Source organism: Schistocerca piceifrons, chromosome 5 (genome assembly GCF_021461385.2).
Source record: "Schistocerca piceifrons isolate TAMUIC-IGC-003096 chromosome 5, iqSchPice1.1, whole genome shotgun sequence".
Classification (NCBI taxonomy): domain Eukaryota; kingdom Metazoa; phylum Arthropoda; class Insecta; order Orthoptera; family Acrididae; genus Schistocerca; species Schistocerca piceifrons.
The window spans coordinates 592880533-592894987 of NC_060142.1; the positions used below are offsets into that span (position 1 = coordinate 592880533).

General features: G+C 37.1%; 1 protein-coding gene across 3 annotated transcripts in view; it reads left to right on the plus strand.

Annotated features, from left to right (window-relative positions):
• Nucleotides 1–14455, plus strand: part of LOC124799305 (leucine--tRNA ligase, mitochondrial) — a 155620-nt gene that overhangs the window by 107966 nt on the left and 33199 nt on the right. For all 3 annotated transcript variants that reach the window (XM_047262894.1, XM_047262892.1, XM_047262893.1), the window contains exons 9-10: nucleotides 216–457; nucleotides 9670–9903. In XM_047262894.1, the coding sequence (XP_047118850.1) occupies nucleotides 216–457; nucleotides 9670–9903 (476 nt within the window). The remainder of the gene's footprint in view (nucleotides 1–215; nucleotides 458–9669; nucleotides 9904–14455) is intronic.

Sequence of the window (14455 nt, forward strand, 5' to 3'; positions counted from 1 at the left end):
TTCCAATAATATGAATTCTAATAATAAATGTGAGATGGGCCTTGGAAGAAGGATAAAATAGTACAGAATTTTCTGTGTATTAATTTTCTGCCTAATACTTCTATCATTTACATTCTGTCCCTAATACATTCAGTGCTTCCTGGTCATAAGATTACTCTCAATATAAGTAGTATCAAAATATGTTCATACAAATAAGTGACTGTTTTTGTTTCTAGCCTTTCCTGGCATACTGAAATGGCAGCATCGCCTCTGGCTTACAATAAGAACATTTATAGAGGTTCGTTCCTCTCTCAGCATGGAACAAAAGCCTACAGATCCTGCAAAACTCGAAGAGCATGAAGCAAGGCTGTTAGATGCCCGAAACTATTACCTGAAGAGTATAACATTCAACTATAATGAAACTTATCAGCTGAGTGTGGCTATTTCCAAAATGCAAGGTCTCACAAATAGTTTACGAGTAAGTTGATGATAATGTAATAGAACTTCTTAAAGGCAGAGAAGAGAAAGTATTACTTATTTTTTGGGCTTGGGCGATGGTTGTAACAATCTTTAACTATCTTATCCAATGTATCTGAGCCATGTCAAGCTACACCACCGCTTTCTCAATGGGATGGTCTGTAGTTAAAATAGGACTTTGCTTTGAAGGGACCACTACTTGAATTCTTTGTCCATGATTTTGCTCTTTTACATTTTCTGTGGCTTCTTTAAATATCTCCAGGATGAAGCTGAAATGACTTCTAAAGAAATGATGACTCCTACACAACAGCTGTAAAACAAAACATAGACTACAGATAGAGAAATGCTAAATAAAATGTGTTTGACTGTCAGAGCCATTGTGTGAAGCCCTCATCATCCACTGTGCCAAAATGTTATCAAAAGATCTCTCACAAACCCAAAGAAATTCTTGTCATATGCAAAGGTTGCTCAGTGGCATCAAAGTTAGCATCCAGAAATTCAAAGATGTCACTGGAACTGATTATAATTAAATTTCACACAAAGATTATAGTGTTTAAATCACTGAAAATACAGGCAAGCCTTTTACAAACCCGAAAATCTGAAATGATTTCATCTTACGTTTGTAGACACTGAATCACAAAGGATAATGCTACTATAACTAGTTCATTCATTTTCAGTGCTCTATGTTTTTCAAAGTATTACATGTACAAATAACATTGATGCATCATAGAACTATAAACTTACTACATTTGCATTTTGCACTCAACAAAACAATCATATAAATGGTGTTTTAAGTATCTGTTATAGGAGAAGTTTAGCACCACAAGTCAGTAAACACAACAGTACATATGACAATGCTGCACCATGTGCATACATATTTCCAACAGTGTGGAAGTATACATAAATGGTTTTACTGCCCTCCCCCCACACACACACCTTCACAAAGTACGTGTAAAGATCATTCATATAAAACCACTTAAGTGCACTGCATATGTGAATGGAATCTGAAGATCTAGATGACATGACCAGTGAACCTACCGACATTTTATTCTTTGATCCTTGTGCACGAGTCTGAAGTAGTGATCTATCTTTGATGTCTTTGGTATCAATGACTCTAACAAATGACTTGAAAATGAGGATAACCAGAAAAAATGAATGGGCACAATAGTCACAGAAGTTTTAAAAATACAGGAAAAGTTTTAGAAAACTGAGAAAAGTATAATGTTTATGCTCTACTACTTCTTAAGACTGTAAGCAAAAAGTTGTCTCCATACCTAATCAGATAATTGGCCTACGGTGTTTGACGGTCAGACTTTAGTGGTGTGTCAGGTCAGAGAAATTTTATGATCTAGGGGAATTATTTCTGTTGAGAATCAGGGCAAAGAAATCTCAAGATGCTAATCAAATGTTGATAAATACTAGACTCTGGACTACATTGTCTAGTAAGGAGCAAACAATTGATGTTGGTGTGTTGTGTGACTCTAATAGTGTTAATGGAAATGTTTCATGTGCTGATGTTCTGGTGGCAGGGCAAAAGTGGTATTATTATTCTGACATAAATAGAGGTAGCTTCAAGCTGCTCAGTGACTTGTCAGAAAAGTTGATCTTTTAAGAGCGAAAGACTACTTTACTAGATGGCTATGATTTGTGAGTATCTAAGTGGTAGTTATTGGTAGCCACACCAGCTGGGCTCACTTGTCAGTGATACTCAGTGTCAACAGCTTATAGACTGCTGGAAGTCAGGTTATGTCATTCAGCTTCTAAATCAGTAAAACTTGATATGTTAGAATAACCCTGGTCTAAAGTTGAGTTTCCATGCCCCATGTCACACTGTCCCTTCCATCATGGAATTTCTGACCTCAAAAGGCATCCCCTTATTCACCTGATCTGAATCCTTGCGATGTTTGTTTCTTTTTCCAAAATTGAAAAAGTCTTAAAAGGATATCATTCTGGGACTCTGGTACACATTCAAAAGAATGTGACTGACATGTAAAAGGACTTACCAGTTGAAGTCTTACAGCACAATACCAAAACTGGGAGCAATAACTCCGCCAGTATGTACCTGCCGAAGAGGACTACTTTGAAAGGGACAATGTTGTTGCTTGAAAAAAAATAAAAACTTTCTATATTTAACCAAACAAAACTTATAGTTACAGATCTGCCATGAAATTAGATGGTACAGTTACATTAAAATGTAACCCTGTTGGTGTTTTTAATACAGTGGATTCTAATTCCGATATTTTATTAATTATTGTTGAGTGTTCTGCATGTAACTCTGTAATATATTGATTGAGTTTGTGATTAGTTACCAGCAGATCTATTTTTAAATCACCTCCTTGAGCCTTTAATTGTTCTAAAAATTCAACTTTATTACTCTATCTGACTCACTGTTAAATTCATTTTTGAATTCATTGCCCTAAGCTTTTATTCTTGCTTTAGTAGTTTAGTACTTAGTTCACTCAAACTTTTAAACAAACCTTTTAAGTTCCCCTCCACACCTCTCATCACTATTGGCATACAATGAAAACTACAATAAAATGTTTGCAATTGATCTTAGTCTACTGCTAACAGTTACAGTATTTGCACAACTCTGTCAAACAACTAATCAACATTGAGTGTCAAATCCCCTTGTAATTACCCATGCAACACACACACACACACACACACACACACACACACACACACACACACACAATCAATAAAAATGTGCTTGGATTAAATACAGCCCACCAGGCAATGTTTGCTCAGATCATCATATTGCAATACTGCCAGGAAGTTGGATCTGTGTGGTGGGCAAACTGTGTTGATGCGGGAGGGGGTTTGCATGGCTGAATCTGCCATTCTTTAGGCTGATGAGCCGCGAATGTGATTATTATTACTAGGGTGTCGTTGTGGCCCTGACAATCAATTGTAGCTCTTAAAAGCTGCAGTTGATGAACTTCTGACTCGTGGATTTCTTAAATTCTCTTTGGACACCATGAGACACCATGAGAAAAAGACTGAAAAATTAAGGAAAGGGTAATGTACGAGGGGTGTTCAAAGGTAAAGGTAGGAAATAACACTGTGGGTATAATTGAAGTCTTCACTCAAAAGTAATCACCAGAGACCTGAGCACTACTATCCCACTGTTTCGTATCTGAGAGATTCTCTGTTTCCAGAATTTCTCTCATTGTGACAGGAGCCAGTCCTCCATTGTGTCCCCAGTTCGGCATCTAAATTGAAACACTGGCTTCTTTTAGTAGTAGACAAAACACATGGAAGTTACAGGGTGACATGTCCAGGTTGTAGGGCGGATGCTTAAGCTGCTCCCTCTTGAACTTGGCCATTTGAGACATTTGGATGGATGTCTCACTATGTTATCCCAAATCGGTACATGCAAATTTCAACGAGTTTGGTTGTTATGATGTTTTATACCTTTTCATTTGAACAACACTTAAGTGTGCGATGTCTGAAGTTTATAAGTGATAGGGAAGCAAACACATCTGAAAAGGTGAACTCTAGACATAGTGGAGATCAGTGAAGTGAAGCTGAAGGAAGATTAAAGATTTCTGGTCAGACAAATGTGGGGTAATATCAACAACAGCAGAAAATGTTATAAAAGAAGTGCTGTTCATTATGAATAGGAAGGTGGGTTGAAAGTGAGGCAAAGCAAACAGTTGAGTGATAAGGTTGTTTTCATCAGAATCAACAGCCAGCCAATGCCAACAGCAATAGTTCAGGTATTCATGCTGGTGTCACAAGCAGAAGATGGATGGAGAGAGAGAGAGAGAGAGAGAGAGAGAGAGAGAGAGAGTAATTGTATAAGGACACTGAATGAGTAATTCAGGATATAATGGAAGATGAGAGATGATGATGTAATAGTGATGGTGAATTGGAAGACAGATAATAGGGTAAGGAATGGGAGGAGCAGTTATGAAAGAATATGGGCTTGGTAGTAGAAATGAGAAAGGAAAAAGACTAATTGAATTTCACAATAAATATTAGCTAGTAATAGTGACTACACTGTTCAAAAATTGCAAGAGGAGGACATATACTTGGAAATCCCGTAGGTACAGGAAGATTCCAGCTGGATTACAATGTGGTGAGACAGAAATTGTGAAAATAAATAGTAGATCATAAGCCACACCCAGGAGGAGATATAATAAGGAAGAGTAGGCTGAAGTTTAAGAGGATTGTCTGGAAGAATCAGTACACAGAGAAGTGGGATACTGAAGTGCACAGGAATGATGTGGTGCATTCAAAGGTCTCGAAGGGTATATATATAATGTAGCAACAAATACCACAGTAGGCAGTTCAATTGAATAGGTACGGACATTTCTAAAAATGGCAGTCACAGAAGTTGGACAGACAAATACAGGTACAAGGTAGGTAACTGTGAAGAAACCTTGAGTAACAGAATAAATACTTCAGTTCATGAAAGAAGGAAGCCCAAAAAAGTTCATGGAAATTTTGGAATACAGAAATATGTTACATAGGATTGAAATAAATAGGAAATGCAGAGAAACCAAGGTGAAATGGCTACAGGAAGCATGTGAAGAAATTGAAAAAGAAATGTTCATTGGAAGGATTAATTCAGTGTACAGAAAAGTTAAAAAACTTTCAGTGAAATTAAAACCTAGGGCATCAAAATTAAGATTGCAGTGAGAATTCCACTGTTAAATGCAAAGGAGAGAGAGCAGATAGTGGAAAGAGTAAATTGAAGGCCTTACAAGGGGGAGGGGTGAAGTGAAAGTGAAGGAGAATTACAGGATGTGTTTCAGGGAGGGAACAGTCTAAGAAGTACAGAATAATGGATTGAAAGTAAACCAAAGAAAGACAAAAGTAATGAGGAGTAGCAGAAATGAGATGAGTGATAAACTTAACATCAAACTTGGGGACCAAGAAGAAGATGAAGTTAATAAATTCTCCTACCTTGGGAGCAAAATAACAAATAATAGATGAACTAGGAGGATATGAAAAGTAGACTAGCACAGGCAAAGATGTTATTTTTGGCTATGAGAAAACTACTAGTTTCAAACATTGGCCTTAATTTGAGTAAGAAATTTTTGAGAATTTGCTTTTGAAGCCCAGAATTGTATGGTAGTGAATCGCGGACTTTGGAAAACCACAAAAGAGGAGAATTGTAGCATTTATGATGTTGTGCAATAAAAGAATGTTGAAAATAAGTGGAGTGACAACATAAGAAAAATCAGGTGGTGCTCTGCATAATCTGTGAAGAAACGAACATATGCAAAAAAATTGGTACAAAGAAGGGACAAGATGATAGGACATGTGTTAAGACATCATGGAATAACTTACATTGATACTACAGGGAGCTGTAGAGGGCAAAAACTGTAGGGAAAGACAGAGATTGGAATATATCATATAAGTAATTGAGGATGTAGAGTGCAAGTTCTACTCTGAGATGATGAGCTTGGCACAAGAGAGGAATTTGTGGTGGGACACAAGGTGCTGTATCATTACCAGTTATCACAGTGTGTGCACTGTGGGTGCCTGTACAATAGTCAGTCAAAGTAATCTCAGACTATTCAGACATATCATGATGGTGCACTGTTTTGCTGATTTGCAATCAAAGTTCATTGAATACCAGCAAACTGCCACATCATCACTGTGGGGTTCAGATAATAATAACAATGATGATGATGGTGATGGTGATGGTGATGTCCATTACACTAATGACAGTACTGCACACTACTCATATACTGTAACAAATTAAATTCATCTTCCCATACCATGCATAGTTTGTTGTTGACACCTCAGAAGATTACAGTTAATTGGATGATGTGTTTGCTTCTCGTAAAAGCTGCTTTTGAAGCTATGAGATTCATATGTCCACATGAATATTCACTGTTTTTGCTAACACTTGGATCATTCCTTGTGAGCATGCTTTTTGTTCTACGGACAGTGGCTGGATGGCTTGGTTTTGGTATGATCACAGCCACAGATCATGCCCCTGACAAACTGTTATGTGTGGGATACCTGTTTCCATACTGTAATACCTGTCTGGTTTTGAAGAATACTGAAACAGAGCTTACTGTATGACTATAATGTTCGTGTTAATGGTGTTGACTTCAGTCTGAATACTGGTTTGATGCAACTCTCCACACTAGTCTAACCTGTGTTCTTCATTTCTGCACGACTACTGCAACCTATGTCCACATCAAGCAGTTCACAGTAATTACGCCTTGGTCTCCCTCTAGAACTTATACCACTCCCCCCCCACCCCCAAATCTATCCACCTACACACACACACACACACACACACACACACACATACTACTACTACTACTACTACTACTACTACTACCACCACCACCACCACCACCACCACCAAATTAGCTGTTCCTTGATGACTTGGGATGTGACCTATCAACCTATCACTTCTTTTAGTCAAGTTTTGTCATAATTTTTCGCCAGTTTGATTCATTATTTCTTCATTGCCTACTGCTAATGTGTACTGCATAGACTAATTTGTACTGCATATACTTTTTACTTCTGCAAGTATGTGTTATTTTGCTGCCTAATTAGCTTAAGTTGTCTGCCGCCTTTATCATCTCACTTCCTAATCTCATTTCTCCAGTATCACCTGACTTAAATCAAGTACACTCATTTACCTCTGTGTATTACTTTTGTTGACATTCATCTTGTAACCTGTTTCCAAGACACTGTCCAGTTTATTCAACCGATCTCTGAAGTCCTTGCCATATTTGAAGAACAACAATTTCATCAGCAAACCTCAAAGTTTTTCTTTTTCTTAGTTTCCTTTAATACTTGCTCTACATTCAAAGTGAATAACATGGCACATAGTTTACAATCCTGTCTGACTCCCACCTCAACAACTGCCTCCCTGTAACGTCCTGTGACTCCTGTAATGGCCACCTAATTCCATACTAGTTGTAGCTAACCTTTCACCCCCTTCATTTTATCTTCATAACTTCTGATTCCAAAATAGTGTATTCCAGTCAGAATTGCCAAAAGCATTTCTAAATCTGCAGATGCTATAAAAGTGGGTTTGCCATTCTTTAACCTACCTTCTAAAGTAAGTCTTAGGGTCAGTATTGCCTCTTGTATTCTTATGTTTCTTCAGAACACAAACTGATCTTCCGCCTGATTGGCTTGCGAAGTTCAGTCCAACCTTCTGTAGGTGATTCATGGTAGTATTTTGCAGCCAAGACTTATTAAACTAATTGATGATTTGTTTAACCATTTTGGTATTCGGTTCATGACATTTTTCTTAGAATCTGAGGTTATTTTGCCTGGCTCTTATATCCTAAATACCAGGTGGAACAGTTTTGTCATGGTTGGGTTCTCCCAACTATTTGAATGATTCTGAAGGCATGTAATGCACTCCAGGTGCCATGTTTTGACTTGAGTCTCCCATCATTTGTTTCAAAATTCTTCTTGCAGTGCTGCACACCCACCTTAACTACATAATCTTCTCTTTCCTTAATACTGTTTTCAAGTTTATTTCCTTTATGTAGTACAGCTGTATACTCCATCCAGCTTTCAGCCTTTTCTTCTGTGCTTTATACTCACTTGCCATCACAACTCTTGCTATTGATACAGGTCCTTCAGTTTTCTGCAAATGTTTCTTTAATTTTCTTGTACACGGTGTCTAATTTTCATATAATCATTTATGCTTCTAGAGCTTTGAATTTTTTCTGTAGCCGCTTTTGCTTTGCGAGTGTATTCCTTTGTGTCTGTCAATATTATTTTGAAACACCTGTATATGTACGACTTAACAAGATTAATACAGATCTCCCTTATCTGCCTGTGACACAAGCAGAATTGTTACAGATCCATGTAGGGGCTGAATAACAACACAATAATGAATTGTTTGATATTTGTAATTAGTTTATAGCTAATAGATCAACTCTTGGTTGCAACAAAACTAAAACACTATTAATGTAAGGGTGACATTATACGGCCTTACAATAATGACATGATAAAGGAAGTGGAAGACATCAAATTTTTATTCTCAGCATAGCTGGGACATTTTTCATAATATCCAGCACAGTTTTGACACAGCTTCTTTATAGTGTAAATACTATTTACTACCAACTACTGCAATACACTTAAAATGGTTTACATTTCACTGTCTCCCCATTGGCTAATATTTTGGAGCAACTCAGATGAATCACAAAGTATATTTTTTGTAGAAAAGTGTGCCACCTATGCCACATGCAATTAATGAATCACATTACATTTTTTGTTGAGAACATGCACTGTTTTAAAAGAACTCTTACATCCGTTCATTTGACATAAGGCATAGAAGCAATCTCTGTGTGTGTGCATTCCATTCTCTACCATTGAGCAGAAAGTAACTTTAAATGTGCTCAATAAATGGAAAATATTTATAATATAGGTTGAGGAAGTCCTTCAAGCAGCATAAGATACAAACCCTAAAAAGATGTAAAATTTGTAGGTGGCAGAACCAGGAGTCTGTTCTGAAATAAATAAGGAAAGGCTGGTAGGAAAAGGAACTGGTAACATTTGAGGATACAAGAAAAGTATTTGCCCCAAGACCAAGGGAGACCTACCACGTGATTTTTAATTACATATCACCACCACTGCAGGAGTGGCTAGTTTGATTTGCAGTTCAGCAAGTCTTGTAGTTTTATTGGTGACCCAATAACTACCACTGGCTGGAAATACGACTCTGAATTCAGTGCGTTATGTGATTGTGCCATGTCCATTGTAGTCACTTGTTAAGTATTTAGTCTCATCCTGTGTAAAAGTACTTAAGATTCATTAAACAGCGTCTTTTTTTTTTTTTTCAGTGGCTCACTGAAATGAATGAAATTTTGGAAATATGGTTTCTGTAATAGGATTTCAGTTGCAGCCATTTTAATTGGGATTTTCTGCTGTTTTCCCATTTTATTCCTGGAAAATGTTGAGATGCTGACAATATATTATTGTTGTCACATATCCATTATTAGTAATTTGAAATTAAGGTCTTGTGGAGCCACACTATTGCTATTGATTTTGTTTCTTCTGTTAAAGCATTAACCACTTATGTAGTGACATGTGGCAATTTAAAGTGGTTTTTTGGACATTAATAAGGGCCGTTGCACATAAAGAGACACCACATTTAAGGAATGTGGCTAGTTAGTATTTTTAGAGATTATATAAGTACTGCATAAACCTCTAGCTGGCCTTGCATTACATATTAGAATAATGAAATAACAGCATTATACCTCATTTTTGTTTCAGCAAACACCAAAGGAAATCATTGCAACCAGCCAGCAGTTTGAGAGGGCTCTTGCCACTCTTATTGTAGTACTTGCTCCAATGGCACCACATTTTGCATCTGAATTGTGGGCTGGATTTTTAGCAGCACCTCACAGGATTGACACCGCCTCGAGTGAAATTCTCTGGGATGCCCCAGTTCACCAGCAGAAGTGGCCTGATGTTGATCAACAGTATATTTTGGACCTTCTTTGCAAGGTTAGCAGCCAGTTCGCCAGGTCTTTCTAGATAGTGACAGTTAACAAGGCAAAGCTATGTACTAAATTACAGACACAAAAATTTCATTTGCTCTGTGACAAGGGCCGAGCTGAAAGTTTTGAGCAAGTGCACAGTTAATATTTTTCTGAGAACTTATCTCCGCTTCTTCTTAGACTGGGCAAAGTGATGCCGTGGTCAAGAGAAAAGTTGTATTTGTAAGGTAAAGGATTCAACTCCCACCAGTCGTTTTGCGATTTCCCTCCTTCAGTATGGTTATGGCTGATTTCCATCCCCAACCTTGTCCATTCCAAGCTAACATTCTGTCTCTGATGTTACGCATCCTTGAGAAGCTTGTCACAAATGTTTAATAGGCAAGCACAAAACAAGTGTGTGTGCATATCTTTTTTCTTTTTACTCTCATTTTAGTGTGTGTGTGTGTGTGTGTGTGTGTGTGTGTGTGTGTGTGTGTGTGTGTGTGTGTGTGTATTTGGGGGGGGGGAGTGCTCTTTGAACGTGTGTGCTGTACATTGCTTGCAGGAGTGTTTGGATTCAGGATTATTTTCAAGCAGTGTTTGTTACTTGGCTGACCTATAAGCAAACAAGTTACAATTCTCAGTTGTGATTCTGTTAATTTATCTACTTGCCTACACTTCTTACTGGCTCTATAATGGTTAGATAAACATGTCTGTGATAAGATGAGTCACATGACCATGGAAGTATTTGATACCTGTATCATTCAGAATAACAGGGTTGGGCATAAAATTAGTTGAATGTTTATTAAAAATGGCTGAACATTACTAAGAAGTTTATTTTCACATTTCCGTTTGGTCAGCATTCAACAAATACTATACTCCTCTTGCACAAAGGTTTCTCATAGACAATTTTCTTTGTAAAGTGTACCATATAATTTATTTTGTTATTCCACTAGTGTCAGCAATTTCACATACCTGTAATTGCCTATCACCCAACAACATATTGTGCACTTTCCCAATGTTTTCTTAGAATTTCATTCATTTGGAATTTTCAAGAGAAATATGGCCTGTTTTTGTTCAGTTGCCCATTTTTTAAGAGTTGAAAATAAAGGATTAGACTTCTTATAAGCCTTAAGCAGTGAAAATCTATTGGTGATAAATCATCCAGAATATATAATTTTAGAATGGCTTATTATTTCATTTTATCTTTGCAAAGAGATTTGTAAACCAAGACATTAACATTTCAAGTTTACACTTGCCTTACATTAATGTGCAGTTGCCAACATAACAATATCAAACTTTCAATAACTGTGCTGATTGTTCAGCATTTAGTGTCCACTTCTCACATATAAAAACTAATCAGAGTTAAGGAGACAAAAATGTGTACTGTTGGATTGTACATTGGGTTTGATGTTGTAGTGGTAAAACATCTTCCTGGAAACTGAAATGTCATGAGATTGAATTTCAGTCAGACCACATAATATTTCAGTCTGTCTTTAAACTAGCCTTCACCTCCGTGTGACACGTAGGTTTGCCAGGAATGAGACATGGTTCAGATTCCACATCAAATTATACATCCTTTTTCCATAGTGGGATTACTGGGGTAGTTTAGATACACACAAGTCGCGAAAGTGGCATGCTATTGAAAGACTTGCACCAGGTTGTTGAACCTCATAGTATTATTACATACAAAGTTTTTACGACTATGGAGTTTGAGGGCAGTACATTCTGAAAGAATGTACTGTAACTTAAACATAGGTTAGCAGTTTACCTTAACTTAAACATAGGCTAGCAGTTGCATCAGTAAAGAATGTCACGGCTCTCTTTCCGTTGCAGCAAAACATTTGGGGAGGGGGGATGCGATAAATAAAGGCAGAACCTAACTACTTCTTATGCACATGACTCCATGAGTGCTGTTGAGTATTATGTGATTTGTTTGATAAACACCAATAAAAACATGAAAAAAATATGTACCTTCCACAATTGAATATAAATGGATTCAAGGACTAATAATTTTTACTACAGCAATAGCCCACATGGTTTCTAGACACACACTTTAAATTCCTTCTCAAGCAAGCAAGGGTGGTGATGTCAGAGCCGAGTAACATGTTTATTATTGATTAACACCACTATTTAGTTGCATTGATTGTGTCTGATTTACAGGCAATTATTATTATTATTATTATTATATTATTACTGCTGAAGATTGGTAATTGCCTATTACACTGGTTTGTGGTTTGCTTGTGCATGTCATCAAAATTCCTTCCAGTAACAATACTCTTTGACATAAACTGGAAATTCCCTTATACTGTGTGTGTGTTTTGTGTGTTACAGTAAATTAAGGACAAAAGACTGTCCAGTAATAATATTTGCCTTCTTTGTACTGAAAGACACAGTGCAGCCGTTATCTTTATGTAGCCAAAAATGTGTAGGATGAAATAAACTTTCCTTGAGTGAGTATGTTGCGGACTCAGTACCCTCAGAAAGGTAGCCCATGGGGATTTAAATAGTTTTGGAATATAAAAATTGAGAACAGAAAGCTCAGGATGTACAGCAAGAATCACAACTAATATTTACAATGTAGGGAAAGATACCGTATTTTAAGGACTACAAGACACACCTTAATTTTTAAGCATTAAAAAAAACATTTTTACTATTTTTATTATTTGAGTGCAAAGCCACACTAAAAATATTCTTAGCTCATAGAAGCGAACTGCCTTTAAAATCCCTGAAAATTGTCATCTGAATTTTCTTCTTCTTCTTCTTCTTCTTCTTCTTTCTCTTCATAATCCTCATCATCATCATCATCATCATCAAAGATATATAAGATTGTCTTCACTGCTATTGAGTGCATTACTTATGCTGCAATTCTGGACAAATTTAACAGTAATGTCTTCTCTCACTCTAGACCACAGCTGTTTTATCCACTGACACACTTGTTTGATTATAGGCCATTTTAAAGCTCCCTGCATCCTGAATTCATTTTGGTTTTCATCCATAATCCATTTTTCCATCCCTCTCTCATATACTCCTTAAATGGTTTATTTATCGAGACATCAAGATCTTGCAGTTGCAAAGTAAGTCCCACAGAATAACAGCAAGTTCAGCATTTCCCTGTCTCAATTTCTCTTTCACAGAATTTTTCAAATGACTGCTAAATTGATCTAACACAAGAAGAGAACTTTTCTTCAATACAGCACCTTTCCTTTTCTCCCACCCTGTAGGCGCCTGACAGTATTTCAAAAGGTTCTGACATTGTTTTGCGTTTGAAAATGATCATTGGATTAAGTTTAGTACCATCAGCACAGCATGAAAGAATAAAAAGTGTAGTGCATTTTTTCATGTCCAGTTGTTTTCATGGCAACAATTCTGTCACTCAGCAAATCAGATGTCAGAGGATTGTTGCCCATATTCGCTATTTGGCTTAGTTCCACACTGGTTTACTTTTGATGTTGAATAAAAAAGCAATGGAAAGATAATATTTTGTGATATTTTCTGAGATATTTTGTTTTGGTCCACATGCTAAGTCCATGATGCTTCATAAACCGGTAGCATCAACCAACTCCACTCTTAAAGTCTGTTAAGTTTTGTTGTAGTGCAAATGTACAAGCATATCTTCGAATCATTTTTGTATTGATTCCAATGCCATTTTGACAGTGTCCTTCAATCCATTTCAGTACGTAAAACAAAGATGATTTGACTTACCAAATGAAAGTGCTGGCAGGTCGACAGACACACAAACAACCACAAACATACACACAAAATTCAAGCTTTCGCAACAAACTGTTGCCTCATCAGGAAAGAGGAAAGGAGAGGGAAAGACAAAAGGAAGTGGGTTTTAAGGGAGAGGGTAAGGAGTCATTCCAATCCCGGGAGCGGAAAGACTTACCTTAGGGGGAAAAAAGGACGGGTATACACTCGCACACACACGTCTGCTTGTGTCTGTATATGTGTGGATGGATATGTGTGTGTGTGTGTGCGCGAGTGTATACCCGTCCTTTTTTCCCCCTAAGGTAAGTCTTTCCGCTCCCGGGATTGGAATGACTCCTTACCCTCTCCCTTAAAACCCACTTCCTTTCATCTTTCCCTCTCCTTCCCTCTTTCCTGATGAGGCAACAGTTTGTTGCGAAAGCTTGAATTTTGTGTGTATGTTTGTGGTTGTTTGTGTGTCTGTCGACCTGCCAGCACTTTCATTTGGTAAGTCAAATCATCTTTGTTTTTAGATATATATTTCCTACGTGGAATGTTTCCCTCTATTATAACTATATATATATATATATATATATATATATATATATATATATATATATATATATATAAAAACAAAGATGAGGTGACTTACCGAACAAAAGCACTGGCAGGTCGATAGACACACAAACATACACACAAAATTCAAGCTTTCGCAACAAACTGTTGCCTCATCAGGAAAGAGGGAAGGAGAGGGGAAGACGAAAGGAAGTGGGTTTTAAGGGAGAGGGTAAGGAGTCATTCCAATCCCGGGAGCGGAAAGACTTACCTTAGGGGGAAAAAAGGACGGGTATACACTCGCACACACACATGTCTGCTTGTGTCTGTATGTG